The sequence below is a fragment of the Erythrolamprus reginae genome, chromosome 7 (genome assembly GCF_031021105.1).
Source record: "Erythrolamprus reginae isolate rEryReg1 chromosome 7, rEryReg1.hap1, whole genome shotgun sequence".
Lineage (NCBI taxonomy): Eukaryota > Metazoa > Chordata > Lepidosauria > Squamata > Dipsadidae > Erythrolamprus > Erythrolamprus reginae.
Window position 1 is genome coordinate 60,414,247 of NC_091956.1, and position 16,337 is coordinate 60,430,583.

Below are 16,337 nucleotides of genomic sequence, written 5' to 3' on the forward strand. Positions count from 1 at the left end.
CGGGAGGGTTGAGTCCAGAAATTAAGACTATTTAAAAATCAGTGGAAATTTAGCCAATCCAGACTAATTAGGTTGATTGATCAGGGAACAGCATGCGTCTTCCAACATTTTTATAATAAATAAAAAACTTACAAGAATTGTCTTCAAATTGGTTTTTTTTAAAGTATGATGTAAAGGAAACATCCTTGAAAGTTGTTCGACTTTTTTTCCCCATGCAGGGACCTGAATTGATGAACAAATACGTTGGGGAATCTGAACGTGCAGTCAGAGAGGTTAAGTATAATAAGCTTAACAGTACAACAATTTATATTTGCTTAAAGGAGGGGTAAACTAACCATAGATTGCATGATGAGAGTGAAAGCTTTCCTATTAGGAATATGGGATAAGAAATACCCAAAACCAACACTTCATTTGATGACCCATATAATCACTGCAATGAGATTAACATATGCCCAAAATTGGAAAAATCAAGACACTGCGTCAGAAAAGCAAATAATAGAGAAAATATACAGGTGTACGGAGATGGACCAAATTAATTAATTAATTTATTTATTCATTCATTCATTCATTCATTCATTTATTAAATTTGTATGCCGCCCCTCTCCGTAGACTCCGAGCGGCTCACAGCAGTGATAGAAACAATGTACAATACAAATCTAATAATTCAAAATTAAAAACCCATAATTTAAAAAACATGCACACAACACACCATACATAAATTATATAGGCCTGGGGAAGATATTTCCGTTCCCCCATGCCTGATGGCAGAGGTGGGTTTTGAGAAGTTTACAAAAGGCAAGGAGGGTGGGGGCAATTCTGATATCTGGGGGGAGTTGGTTCCAGAGGGCCGGTGCCGCCACAGAGAAGGCTCTTCCCCTGGGTCCCGCCAAATGACATTGTTTAGTCGACGGGACCCGGAGAAGGCCAACTCTGTGGGACCTAACCGGTCGCTGGGATTCGTGCGGCAGAAGGCGGTCCCGGAGATATTCTGGTCCGATGCCATGAAGGGCTTTATAAGTCATAACCAACACTTTGAATTGTGACCGGAAACTGATCAGCAACCAATGCAGACCGCGGAGTGTTGGTGAAACATGGGCATATTTAGGAAAGCCCATGATTGCTCTCGCAGCTGCATTCTGCACGATCTGAAGTTTCCGTACAAATGACAAGAGACATTAGGGATAAATGGTACGAAAGGATGCAGAATAGAATAACCCAAAGAAATGTTAAAAGACTTATACAAACTCAGATAACAACAAAATAATATTTATGTTTAGTAAGATAGTAGTTATCTATTTATCTACTCATTTATCTACTCATGAATCTAATTAATTAGAAATTGAACATTTGTATACTGAAATAGAAACGGGCAATGATCTGCATGTATTTAATGAGATTTATTTTCCTTTTTATTGTATTTGAGAAACTAAATATACCTTTAAAAAAAAGAGAGAGTGAAAAGTATGCGTACTTCACACACACACACCTCCCTCTCAAACAGATACAGGACAATATTACCTGTCTGAACCATTGTTGATCCTGGTCTGGAAACTACTATACTTGACAGCTGAATCACTAGACATTTTAATCATTCAAAGTGATTCAGGCTGGCTGTCAGAAATTTTATAACTAAAATGTTGATACTTTGCAACCAAGTGTTTTTATCTGTTGCAAGTCTAACAGATTTATCTACTGATATGGGAATGCCACCTGGTTAGACTTTATTGAATTGGGGAATTCACATTGGATGGAACTATTAAGCCTGTGTATGAATATAATATTCTTTTCAACAATTTATGTTTTTCCGTCATCTAAGTACATGTTTTCCCCCCCTCAGATATTTAGGAAAGCCAGAGCTGTTTCACCATCCATATTGTTTTTTGATGAGCTAGATGCCTTGGCTGTAGAACGGGGGAGGTAAGAGCAATTATTTATAAAAGCATCTTTTATAGCTATGCGAGACTTCCAGTTACATATTCTATAACTTTCTGGATTTGGTTGTTTAATTACATTAAGATATACATGAGTGTTCCCTTTATTTATTTTGGGCAGTGTACATATTCATTCTATATCTTTTCCTTCTGTTTGCTTTGAGAATTGTGTGAACTTTAGAGGAAATGGATCAAGTAAACCTCAGCAAAGGAGAAACCAAGCCAATTTCTATCAGTCCTTTACTTGTACTAAAGATGGGCCTTGCCTTGAATTATGATTATGATATTCTTGGAGGGGTCTGTAATATGGTAAATGATTTAGCTTTAGTAGATAAATGGTCAAAGCAATGGAAACTGCAGTTTAATGTTTCCAAATGTAAAATAATGCACTTGGGGAAAAGGAATCCTCAATCTGAGTATTGCATTGGCAGTTCTGTGTTAACAAAAAACTTCAGAAGAGAAGGATTTAGGGGTAGTGATTTCTGACAGTCTCAAAATGGGTGAGCAGTGTGGTCGGGCAGTAGGAAAAGCAAATAGGATGATTGGCTGCATAGCTAGAGGTATAACAAGTAGGAAGAGGGAGATTGTGATCCCCTTATATAGAGCGCTGGTGAGACCACATTTGGAATACTGTGTTCAGTTCTGGAGATCTCACCTACAAAAAGATATTGACAAAATTGAACGGGTCCAAAGACGGGCTACAAGAATGGTGGAAGGTCTTAAGCATAAAACGTATCAGGAAAAACTTAATGAACTCAATCTGTATAGTCTGAAGGACAGAAGGAAAAGGGGGGACATTTAAATATGTTAAAGGGTTAAATAAGGTTCAGGAGGAAGTGTTTTTAATAGGAAAGTGAACACAAGATCAAGAGGACACAATCTGAAGTTAGTTGGGGGAAGGATCAAAAGCAACGTGAGAAAATATTATTTCACTGAAAGAGTAGTAGATCCTTGGAACAAACTTCCAGCAGACGTGGTTGGTAAATCCACAGTAACTGAATTTAAACATGCCTGGGATAAACATATCTCCACCCTAAGATAAAATACAGAAAATAGTATAAGGGCAGACTAGATGGACCATGAGATCTTTTTCTGCCGTCAGTCTTATATGTTTCTATGTTTCTATGATAATTAGGCATGATAGGAAAGTCCTACAGTGAACTTTTGTTTAACTGGATTATTGTGATTTGAATCTGTATTGTTATTTATTGTGTGTTTGAACAAAACAAAACATGGGCATAATGAAAGCGAAATTATCAGATTTGAAACTTATATTAAATTAAACATAAGATTTAAAGTCCACAGTATAATAATAATAATAAAAAAAGTATATTCATTATCTGCATTTAAAATGTTGGGTTCTGGCTGGATGTTCTTGACCTATTATCTAATGTACGGTAGATATAAAATGGAGGAAAAAAATGAGAACTTTTTACTAGCTGGGGTAAAAAGTGACAAATGACTTTGTGAAGTCATATTCCATTCAAGACATCTGTAAGTTGTGTTGTGGGGAGACATAGAAAAGAGCAGGGCAGGATATAAACATTTTATTATTAAATTTGAACCAGATGGGTGGTAAAATGCATAATGTGCTTCTCATAACATTCATCTGAAATTGAATGGTGTAGGAAACCAGATGAGGCAGTAATTGGAAATGGACTGTTTTTACAGATTGATTTTCCACAGTAGGAATTTGCAAATGTATTAAAGATAGTAATGAATTGCAGCCTCCGTAGATCCACTTTCCTTTTCTATAACCAGATTTAGACTTTCAAGAAAACACCTGTTAACATTGTCGCACTATTCTCAGTCGTTTTGCTCTACCAGTCACGTTAAACAATCAATAGATTTTTGTCCAATGATACCTGATTTAAACTCTTGTTTAAGTCATTTGACAGCATTTAAAAAAAGTATTTGCAATATAGGTTGGTGGCTGGGTAAAACTCATATGCAGAACAGGAAAATGTACAGTTGCTTCCATTTTATTTGTAACTGAAGCATCAATAATAATAATAATAATAATAATAATAATAATAATAATAATAATAATAATAATAAAAAATTTAAATTTGTATGCCGCCCCTCTCCGTAGACTCGGGGCGGCTCACAACAATAGTAGCAAAACAATATGTAATACAAATCTAATAATTTAAACTAAAAACCCATAATTTAAAAACATGCACACAACACACCATACATAAACAATATAGGCCCGGGGAAGTATATAGTGAAACGAATAATGCTAACATAAATCCAGAAGCTGTGTATTTCTTCTTTCTTTCTTCTTGTTCCTTATTCTAAAATAAAAGTGGTTAGTCTTTTGGAGATCTTGTAATAAGTTAATGGAATGGCCTTAACATTATTCTGATTTTATTTTTTTGATTCGCTCTAAATTTACTCCACTGAATTAAAAACTGATTTATTGGTTTTAATGGATTCCTCCTGGAAATCCAGACCAGGAACACAGAACATAAGAACCCAAGCATCAGGCATAAGTTTTTATGCCATTGCCCTGAGTAGACTAACATGACTAAACAAAAAAAAAAAAAACAACCTTCCAAGACTCAGGAACTATTAACATTTTCAAAGGTGTGGAAATGTAAGTGTAAAAAAATGGTCCCAACTCACTTTTTTCAGAACTGTTATAACTTTGAACTGCCATTTAAAAGACTCTTGTAAGTCAAGGACTACCTTTATGCTATGACAATTGATTCATATAGTAATTCTTCATAATGGCTTGCAAGATGAAAAAGAATATTAACAACCCCCCCAATTCACGTTAAATAATTTCATAGCAAAACCTGTTAAGAAACATTTATTTATTTATTTATTTATTTATTTTATTGATTGATTGATTGATTGATTGGATTGGATTTGTATGCCGCCCCTCTCTGTGAACTCGGGGCGGCTAACAACAGTGGTAAAAACGACATGTGACAATCCAATACTAAAAACAGCTAAAAACCGTTGTTATAAAAACCAATCATACATACAAACATACCATGCATAAATTGTAGAAGCCAAGGGGGAAAGAATATCTCAGTTCCCCCATGCCTGACGGCAGAGGTGGGTTTTAAGGAGCTTACGAAAGGCAAGGAGGGTGGGGGCTATTCTAATCTCTGGGGGGAGTTGGTTCCAGAGGGCCGGGGCCGCCACAGAGAAGGCTCTTTCCCTGGGTCCCGCCAAACGGCATTGTTTATTTGATGGGACCCGGAGAAGGCCCACTCTGTGGGACCTAACTGGTCGCTGGGATTCGTGCAGCAGAAGGCGGTCCCGGAGATAACATGAGAAATTAATAGCAAGACTGATATTCCTACATGCTATTCCTCTAAGACCTGCTCCCTAAGATTGCCCATTTCTAATTTTGAAATCTTTTGATTTAAGAAAAGTACCACAAATTACAGCAGAACAGAATTATGGAAGATTTGTACATTTTAATAAAAATGTTTGGAGAAAAGAAAATGAGAGGTTTTGGTCTGAACTGTACAAGTGGTTGTTCCAATTGTGGTTATTCCTGCTGACTACCAGAAAATCAATTTGGCAGAATATTTGTAAAAATATTTAATAAATCCCTAAGACATACGGGTATATCTGGCATACATTGTATGTGACTGGCCAATCCACAGTTCAAGTGTACAACTGGTACAATCTGTACTACTGAAGAAATGGATGCCTTTCCATTTCTTTGTGGCTACTTCTAATATTAGGTTTCCTTTCTTTAGCAGTGTTTTTCAAATTTAATTGCAGAATTAAACTCTCTCTTGAGATTATATCCACATAAATGTTCCAGATGCAACTATATGCGAGAAGGAATGTTTGTTTCTAAAAAAATCCTTTCCTTTTCAAAGCTTCAGATCTTAACAAATTATACAGCTGAAGAGAATTATGGGTACTTCTAATTCCTTGTTATCCTGGCCATGTAAAACTTAATTCCACTGACCATTAAAGGCTGCCAAGAGGAAATGACTTTGTAATTAAACTCGGAGGTGATGAATGAGCCTGGCTCTGTATAAATGCTGTTCAGACAGTCTGTTTGCTAAAGTTGGGATATATATGAGCTTTGGAAATAGGATGCTGTTTATATATGTAGAGTTGTGCGGAGTTTCAGCATTAGACATGTTTGTTCTTTTGTGATTTTTATAAGCAGTTTTGAGCAGAAGCTTGGAGAGAACTCTTCTGTTAAATTCCATTCGGAAAAATCCAGCCCCTTGCTGTACATTATTGGAAACCTGAAATTATATTAGGATGCTATTAAAGTTTGATGCAGAATCAATACCAGAAGCACACACAGATGACTGATTCATCTGGATTCATAAACATCTTAATAAACATAATAACAGATAAATTTACAATACAGTGGTACCTCATCTTACGAACGCCTCTTCTAACGAACTTTTCAAGATACGAACCCGGTGTTTAAGATTTTTTTGCCTCTTCTTCTGAACTATTTTCACCTTACGAACCCAAGCAGCTGCTGCTGGGATGAAGGGGTTTCTCCTCCCCCTTTTTTGAAGAAAGAAAAGGGAGGGGCTGCTTGGAGTAGGAAACATTTTGCAGAGAACACCCTGCTTGCAAAGGAACTGAAAGGGTGTCTTTTGAAGAAAGAAAAGGGAGGAGGGAGGGGCAACTTGGGGGAGGAAATTTTTTTGCAGAGAACAATGTGCTTGCAAAGGAACTGAAACGGTGTCTTTTGAAGAAAGAAAAGGGAGGGGCGCCCCCCTTGCCTTTCTTCCTTCCCACTCACCCTTTAGCCTAGCCTTGCTTCTTCCACCCGCCCCCTTTAGCTTCTCCTCCCTGCCCTCTGTTCGCCTCCCTTCTAAAGTTTGGGATTTTCCTGAAGGATTTGCACGCATTATTTGCTTTTACATTGATTCCTATGGGAAACATTGTTTCATCTTACGAACTTTTCACCTTACGAACCTCCTCCTGGAACCAATTAAGTTCGTATGATGAGGTACCACTGTACCATTAGCAGAGTTCCTCTTTCATGTAGCAACAGTTAAAAGTAAAATACAAGCAGCTTCTAGTTCAGAATTCAGAGAGGACGGAGCACAGAGTGGAGACTGAGCCACACCCAGCCTTCTCAAGTTTTAATTTTGATTCTCTGCACAGACTCAGAAGTATTCAAGCTCCCATCGACTGACTTAGTTGTTGTGCCTATTCATTGGCTAAACTTTTTAACATGGCTCTCCCAGTCATGAATATTCTAACAGATTCCCTTTTCCATTTTAGCCCAAAAGCAACATCTTTATGCTTTTTTTTGATACGATAATGTAGCACAATGAAAAAAATAAAACTATGACTGATTTTGATTGCCATCCAGTTGTTTTCCTCTTTTAGCATCCACATATGGTAGATAGGTAGATTTTGTCCATATCCATTACTTGGTCTTTCAGATATTCCAAAAGTGCTTTCCCTGCCACTATAAATGAATCCTTTCACCTTGCTGGAGAATACGTCTCCAAGAACTAGGTTTTTGCATAAAATTATGTAACCTAACCAATCTATTTCAGATGTAGTTTAGAATAGAATAGAATAGAATACTTTATTAGCCAAGAGTGATTGGACACACAAGGAATTTGTCTTTGGTGCATATGCTCTCAGTGTATATAAAATAAAATACAGTAGTACCTCGTGATATGAACCCCTAGTCTTACGAACTTTTCAAGATACGAACCCGGGGTTTGGGATTTTTGTGCCTCTTCTTACGAATTTTTTTCGCCTTATGAACTCGCTGCCGCAAACGCCGAACCCAGACGTTCGGCAAAAGTTCAGGTTCGGGAGGCTGCTGCGAAGTGCCGGCGCCCAGCTGTCACCTTTTGAAACAGCTGGGGGCTTCTCGCCGTTGTCCCGAACACCGAACCCGAATTTTTTTTTGCCTTATGAACTTGTTACCATGAACACCGAGCCCGGAAGTTCGGCAAAAGTTCGGGTTCAGCGTTCGGGTTTGGGAGACCGCCGAGAAGTGCTGCCGCCCGGCTGTCACCTTTGCAGAAAAGCTGCGGAGCTGTCGGCTGTTTGGGAGGCTCAAACGGAGGTGGGGAATCCCAAGAGGGAATTCCATGGACGGAGCTTTGACGTCACGGAGACGTCCTTCCTGGCTGGCAAAATGTGGACTCCAGGAAGGACGTCTTCATGACGTCAAAACTCCTCCCATGGAATTCCCTATTGGGATTCCCCACCTCCATTTGAACCTCCTGACTGGCCGACAGCTCCGCGGCTCTTCTGGCAAGGTGACAGCCGGGCGGTGGCGCTTCTCGGCGGCCTCCCGAACCTGAAAGCCAAACCCAAACTTTTGCCAAACTTTTCGGGCTCGGTGTTCGGGAGAACGCCGAGAAGCGCCCGGCTGTTTCAAAAGGTAAATTTTTAAAAAAAAATTAATTTGAGAATCGGAGAATATGACCTCTAAGCAGTATTGGATGACACACTGCCATTGAAAGAAGTTAACCGTCAAGTGTCATCAATATCCTGATTTTATTCAGCTTTATTTCTCCATACCTTCAAGTTATTCATGTCTACATAAGTGTCCAGATTCAAGGTGACTTCAAGTCAAAGTAGATAAAGCACTTAAAATGAAGTAGAATCCTGAAAAGATAGAGAATTTGTTGGTGTGGTTGTGAATGAGTTTGTATTCTTATTGAGATGCTTCTAAGATTCATAATAGTTATTGCAAGTAACTTACATTGCCAGAAATGTCTACTTATTTGATATGTGGATTATATTTTTTTCTGTATCTACTACTACTTTTTGTATCTACTACTAGCTGTAGCTACTACAGCTTATAGTAGATACAAAAAGTCTACACTCACTTGTTAAAATGCCAGGCTTTTGAGATGTAAAAAAAAATCAGACCAAGATAAATCACTTGAAAGTTTTTTTCATCTTTAATATATAAACTGTGATCCAGTGGTCATCTGCATCATTGCCCAATTGTCTTGTTTTGTACTGTTTCCCAAAACTTGTGTGTGCAAGCACCATACTCGATTTACATTCTCAAACTCTAACTGGTTAACTGAGGTCTAGTGTTGGGGTAGGGAAGTTGTCTCAGAGGTTACCTTTGGGGCCGAGGGAGTTCTAATTATGTTCTTACCTAGGGAATTTTTTTTTTTAATTATACTACAACCAAGGCTTGGTAACATGTTCTTAGCTATTTTCTTCACAAATGTCTACATTTTGACACTGTTATGGAAACACAGTTTTAAAAACAAATACATGGAAAAACCTAGGTTGGTCAAAGATATATTTCAATAGGACATGTGAGGAAAAAGACATAAAATAGTATAATTCATTACAAACATGGTAGATGGATTGAAAAGCCTGATCTTGCTAGTGTTGACTAGCTCAGTGTTTCCCAACCTTGGCAATTTGAAGATATCTGGATTTCAACTCCCAGAATTCCCCAGCCAGCATTCACTGGCTGTGGAATTCTGGGAGTTGAAGTCCAAATATCTTCAAGTTGCCAAGGTTGGGAAACACTAGACTAGCTGATAATTTTCATCCTGTAAAACCTTGACACAAATGTCAGGAGCAATAATTTTTTTCTCTTGGTGCGATTAGGGTCACTATTGTGGGAGGATTGATGAACACAGGAGTTTAGTATCTTAGGAATTTTTTGCCTCAAAAGTGTCACCAAAAAAGCAGAAAAACTGAAGTGTTCTCTGCTTACATTACTACTTATCCGGTAAAGGCTTTTAATAATTATTTTAAAGTTTGCATAAAATGCAGATAATTTAGTTTTCAAAAGGCTCAACCTGTATAAGAAATCAAATACAGCCATTATCTATTTTGTTTACATTTCCAAAGAAATTAACATAATTTTTTTAAAAAAAATATTTAGCTGAGTAGGAGTTTTAAATATGTTTGAAAACAGTGACTTTGTTTAAAAAAAATTCCTTTTTTAAGGATTTAAAAAAGAAAAAACTCAGAACTTATTCTCAATTCAGTTTTTCTTTATTTATTGTTACAAATAAATATAAACTTGAAAAGCCAGATATATAAATAGGTAGCAAATTATGTGATACATATCACTGATAGAAGAATTTCATGTAATTTCATTGACATGGAGCAACAGTCTTCTCCTTTTTATTATTATTATACTTATTATTATTACTACTGTTTGCCAAGTTATTTTTACTGTTTTCCTTGGAGAGTTCTATAAGTGTATATGGATATTGAATAAATGCTGGATCATCAGGTAATCAGTTGATAGGAAATTATTTTGCATCAGTGTCTACCCAATTTATTTATTTATTTTTATTTATTTATTGGATTTGTATGCCGCCCCTCTCCGCAGACTCGGGGCGGCTAACAACAATGATAAAAAAACAGCATGTAACAATCCAATTAATAAAACAACTAAAAACCCTTATAGTAAAACCAAACATACACATAAACATAACATGCATAACTTGTAATGGCCTAGGGGGAAAGAATATCTTAACTCCCCCATGCTTGGCGATAAAGGTGGGTCTTGAGTAATTTGCGAAAGCAAGGAGAGTGGGCGCCGTTCTAATCTCTGGGGGGAGTTGATTCCAGAGGGCTGGGGCCGCCACAGAGAAGGCTCTTCCCCTGGGGCCCGCCAAACGACATTGTTTGGTCGACGGGACCCGGAGAAGGCCAACTCTGTGGGACCTTATCGGCCGCTGGGATTCGTGCAGTAGAAGGCGGTTCCAGATGTATTCTGGCCCAATGCCATGTAGGGCTTTATTTCTATTGCTATTTCTATTTGACTTGGATGATGACATCAAAATTTCATAGGCTGCATACTGATTTATCTTTGCATGTAAAAAATCCAGGCATGTTTAATAAGCATTGACTGACTTGAAAATCTTGCTAGGAAATCATGGGAAAATGGAAAAAATGTGCTTCTATCTTATCTTGAAGATTAACAGTTTATGCAGAGCTCAAACATCTGAACACACATGCTGCTGACGCAGTTCTGAAGCAGCTGGTGGAGAAATCTCCTGTTATAAATGTCCGTCTGTCTGCATTTTTATAGGATATCCTGTTAAGCCATAAAGGCTTGTTTACTTGTAAGAGTCATGCTAAATATGGTGTGTAATCTGACAGTTGACTTCCATGCCTAAAGGGAATCGTGACACTTGGAGAAAATAAAGAAATTTATTTTGAAAGTGGTAGCCTTACAAAGCCAAGGATTATAAGAGAGCTCCTTGAGGCCAAGTTAAAGAAACATTTGATAGAATATAATTAAAATCATGCATGTAAAATAGTACAGTGATACCTCGTCTTACAAACTTAATTGGTTCCGGGACGAGGGTCTTAAGGTGAAAAGTTTGTAAGATGAAACAATGTTTCCCATAGGAATCAATGGAAAAGCGATTAAAAGCCCAAAATTCACCCCTTTTGCCAGCCGAAGTGCCCGTTTTTGTGCTGCTGGGATTCCCCTGAGGCTCCCCTCCATGGGAAACCCCACCTCCGGACTTCCGTTGCCAGCGAAGCGCCCGTTTTGCGCTGCTGGGATTCACCTTCTGGGATTTTCCTGCAGCATCACAAAAACATGGAAATCTGGAGGTGGGGTTTCCCATGGAGGGTAGCCTCAGGGGAATCCCAGCAGTGCAAAAATGGATGCTTCGCTGGCAACGGAAGTCTGGAGGCAGGGCATCCCAGTGGCGGCGGTGGGTTTGTAAGGTGAAAATAGTTTGTAAGAAGAGGCAAAAAAATCTTAAACCCCGGGTTTGTATCTCGAAAAGTTTATATGACGAGGCGTTTGTAAGACGAGGTATCACTGTATTTTAGGATTGTGACCCATGAACAAGAAAACATTTTTATTTTATTTTACTTAGTTTAAATTTTCATGGATTTTTCTATAATCTTTTAAAATTTGTCTCCAGTTGAGAATTTTGACACATGTAAGTATCTGAATACTAAATTCTATGACTGTGTGTCTGTCTTTTTGCTCTATTTCCCACATCCACCTGTTCAAAATTTTCAGCTCCACTTAACAGTTGTTCAAGAGAGCTTTCGGAGGGAATCCTTCCCTGAATTCTTCTAGGCTTTTTTTTTTTTTTTTGCATCAGGTTATCCATGTAAATAGTGCCAACTGGGAAAATAAGGAAACCATTCAGCTTTGGAATTGATTGCTTAATTTTCTATTTTAAATATTTTAAATGCCATACATGTTTCACACATAAGTGTGTTAAACATGTATGGCATTTGAAAACCAGAGGCATATACCCTACTGAGCTTACTTTGGAATAATGAGTTTAAGATAGAATTGATAGAATTTGATAGAATTGCATTGTAAGTGTAATGCTGCATAAACTTAAACTGTAAAGCTGTAGACTTTATGAATATTAGTATAAAAGTTAATTACCACAAGTCCAATCTAGATCAATCTGCAATGGTAATAGGAGCTAAACTATTGCCTACTTTTATTTCTTCCTAAAATTACAACAGCTTTTTTAATATACAGTGTTCCCTCAATTTTCGCGGGTTTGAACTTCGCGGAAGGTTTATACCACGGTTTTTCCAAAATATTAATTAAAAAATACTTTGCTGATTTTTTCCTTATACCATGTTTTTTCCCACCCGATGACGTCATATGTCATCGCCAAACTTTTGTCTGCCTTTAATAAATATATTTTTTTAATAAACTTTAATAAACATGGTGAGTAATAATCTAAATGGTTGCTAAGGGAATGGAAAATTGCAATTTAGGGGTTTAAAGTGTTAAGGGAAGGCTAGTGATACTGTTTATAGCCAAAAATAGTGTATTTACTTCCACATCTCTACTTCGCGTAAATTCGACTTTCGCGGGCGGTCTTGGAACGCATCCCCTGCGAAAAGCGAGGGAACACTGTATTACTTATACAAGTTATTTTATAAATCTTTCAATGACTTAAGGACCCTAGGCTGTGTTGGCGGCGGTGGTGGCCTGGGGCGTGCTGGGACCAGCTAACTTGGGTGGCGTGCCCGCCTTGTCCCTGCGAGTTGGAGGCCCTGTAAAGCACACTTTGCTGGAGTGCTTAACCTGGTGTGGGGCAGAGCTGCTTGCCCGAGCCGCTTTTCTGCCTGCCAGCAGGGCTCCTCAGCCAATGCCCGCCGGTCTAGGAAAGGTGTGACTTTGCTCCGCCCTCTGCTCTGAACGCCTGGCACCTCGCCCATCCCCGTGGCCGAGTTGCCGGCCTCCCACCAAGGGCTGCCAGGCAGTCTGAGCAACATTCGATGTATAAGACGCACCCAATTTTTAAAGCACTTTTTGTGGTTAAAAGGTGCATCTTATACACCGAAAAATACGGTAAATTGCTGCTCTAGAATAGGAAATGTATGTACTTCTTGTATGTAAATAAGAGGTCACCAGGAAGGAAGAGGTCACCAGCAAGTAGGTCACCAGGAAGGAAGAAAAAAGAAAATCACAATAATTAAAGAATGTTCTCCAAACATTTCAGTATTGTTGGCAAGTACCTTATGAGGTTTATGAGGTTTTTAGGAGTTGCTCTGGGTTACTTTATGTGATATAATCATGGATTCTAGAATTAGTTGTGCCTAAACAGTCAGGGATGTTTGGGGTAAGTGGAACACCACAATGATGGAGCACTTAGTCCAGGGAAAGCAGAAACCAGGACCCAAGTGTACATAGTCTTCCCTAGTAAATGTATCAATTTTTTCTTTCTCAAAATATTTTTTGTGAAATCTTGCACCTGAAAGAAAGGTTGAAATTTATTTTGGGGGAAACGTTTATTAATATTCCTATGTCTATTATTAAAATAAATTGATAAAACAAATTAGTAAAAGTTTGAAATTTTGAATGAAGTATCAGTGCCTTGCAGATTTATTTCACCTAGTCAACTGAAAAATACTGAAGACATTTTATTATAGCAATACAGTAATACCCCGGTTATTGCGTCCCCGACCATTGCGAACAGGGTAATTTACGATTTTTCAACCCGGAAGTCAAAACACCATCTGCGCATGTATGCCCTTTTTTTCTATGGGCACGCATGCGTAGATGGCGCCTGGCAGATCAGCTGCTGGGCGGCTTCCCTGGGTCTTCCCCCTCTTGCTGGCGGGAGGGCGAGCAGCGGGCATCAGCAAGGAGTTTCCCCACCGCCCACGCAAACTCCTCGCTGCTGCCCGCCCTTCGCCCGCCCACGCCGTTCATTCTCGCCGCTTTCGAGCTGAGTCCTGAAGCGAATTCGCTCCAGGACTCAGCTGGAAAGCGGCGAGAGCCAGCGCGGACAAGCCATTCGCTGGCGCTGGCTCTCGCCGCTTTCTGGGCCAAGCGGCTGCCTTCCGTCACTGAGCCTGGCTCGCCCGGAAGATCGTAGCGCGCGTTGGCTGCAGCGGCGAGGGAAGCCAAGCCGGCAGCAATGTTGCCGCCGCTGCAGCCAATGCGCGCTACGATCTTCCGGGTGAGCCAGGCTCAGTCACGGAAGGCAGCCGCTTGGCCCGGGATGCTGGGCTGAGAGGAGCCGGGCTTGATCCGCTGAGCCTGGCTGGCCCGGAAGATGGCAGCGCGTGTTGCCTGCGCCAGGGCGAACTTCTGCGCTTGGCTTGAGGGCTCAGTTGGGAAGGCGCGCGGGTGTTTTAAAACGTCCCCGCCGACATGGGGGGCTCGCTAGCACAACCCCGAACCCGGGTTTGGGGGGGTGCTAGCGAGCCCCCCATGTCGGCGGGGACGTTTTAAAACACCCGCGCCGCCCCCAATTTTCGGCTCCTCGCTAGCGCTGCGCAAGTAAAAACACCATCTGCACATGCGCAGATGGTGTTTTTACTTCCGCAGCGCTACTTCGCGAAAACCCGCTCGTTGCGGGGGGTCCTGGAACGGAACCCTCGCAACGAGCGGGGGATCACTGTACCTGAAGGTGAAGGAAGACTACAGGCATTCCTGCACAGCTGAACCACTTAGTTTTTTATCTGTGGAATGTGAACTTGCAAAGGAAACTTAGAGGTGTACTATAATTCACTATTTTGCAATAAGGAGGTCTGAAAAATAAAGCTTTAAACAAGCCATTCTATTATACAGTGTTTGCAGATATTTTAGTCAGAAATATGAAGTGTCTGGGTAAGAACATAGAAAAGTATATGGGATGTTTGTGAAATATTTGCAGCCATACTGACGGGATTTTAGAGGACTGAAATGACTCCAACCCAGTTTCAGCCCTTGCATATTTTGGAATACATACAGTTAGTCCTCAATTTTGGTAATAATTTCATTTTTAAAACAAATGATAGCCTTCTACTTCAGAAGTCGAAGGAATTAGAGGGTTATCTATTATGTTTTCATTGAAAAAATGCTGAACTTAAAGGCTGAACAAGACACCTCGGTTATGATGTAGCACCCCAAGTTTGAAAAACCATGATAGAACGATTTTTCCTGCAAAAACTTTCTCTTGTTTTGTCTTTTGGATTACAATAGAATAGAACAGAGCAGACCTGGAAGGGACCTTGGAGCTCTCTTCTAATCAAGCAGGGGAACCTATACTATTTCAGATGTCTAGTCTCTACTTAAGAACCTCTAGTGATGGAACACTCACAATTTCTGAATGCAAGCTATTTCACTGGTTAATTGTCTTCCCTGTTAGGAAGTTTCTCCTTAATTCCAGGTTTTTGATTAGTTTCCAACCAGGTTTTTGATTAGTTTCCAACCATTGTTCCTTACTCTGCCCTCTGGTGCTTTGTAGGATAATTTTACCCCCTCTTTTTTGTGGTAGCCCCTCAAATACTGGAATGATGCTATCATGTCACCCCTAATTCTTCTTTTCTTTAGAGTAGCCAAACCCAAGTCTTGCAGCCATTCATATGTTTTAGTCTCCAGGCCTTTGATCATCTTAGTTGCTCTTATCTGACCTTTTTCCAAAGTCTCAATCTCTTTTTTGTAGTATGGTGACGAAACTTGGTTGCAGTATTCCAGATGTGGTCTTAACCCAGGTGTGGATTAGAAAGATAGAATTTTTTATTTTTTTTCTTTCGTTAGTGAATCCCAGCATCATTAAAGTATATACTGGTGTGTATGTGTGTGTGTGTGTGTGACCTTTGTTTTTCAGAACTTTCAGTCTGAACTTTGACTCAATTAGACAAATTGATTGTATAGAATTTACAGATTTCTAGTATTAAATGCTTTAATATCCACAGCTCACATTAGAGAAACATCTTTCAGCTGTGGCAAGGGGGGGGCGTTTGCCCAGGTTCGCCTGGTGCATCAGTTGCGGCCCTATTTGGACCGGGAGTCACTGCTCACAGTCACTCATGCCCTCATCACCTCGAGGCTCGACTACTGTAACGCTCTCCACATGGGGCTACCTTTGAAAAGTGTTCGGAAACTTCAGATCGTGCAGAATGCAGCTGCGAGAGCAATCATGGGCTTCCCTAAATATGTCCATGTCACACCAACACTCCGAGGTCTGCATTGGTTGCCGATCAGTTTCCAGTCACAATTCAAAGTGT

The 16,337-nt window shown here is 39.7% G+C and overlaps 1 protein-coding gene across 1 annotated transcript in view; it reads left to right on the forward strand.

Annotated features, from left to right (window-relative positions):
- AFG2A (AFG2 AAA ATPase homolog A) overlaps positions 1–16,337 on the forward strand; it is a 198,781-nt gene that overhangs the window by 41,957 nt on the left and 140,487 nt on the right. The window contains exons 12-13 of the mRNA XM_070757684.1: positions 219–272; positions 1,838–1,917. Coding sequence (XP_070613785.1) covers positions 219–272; positions 1,838–1,917 — 134 coding nt within the window. The remainder of the gene's footprint in view (positions 1–218; positions 273–1,837; positions 1,918–16,337) is intronic.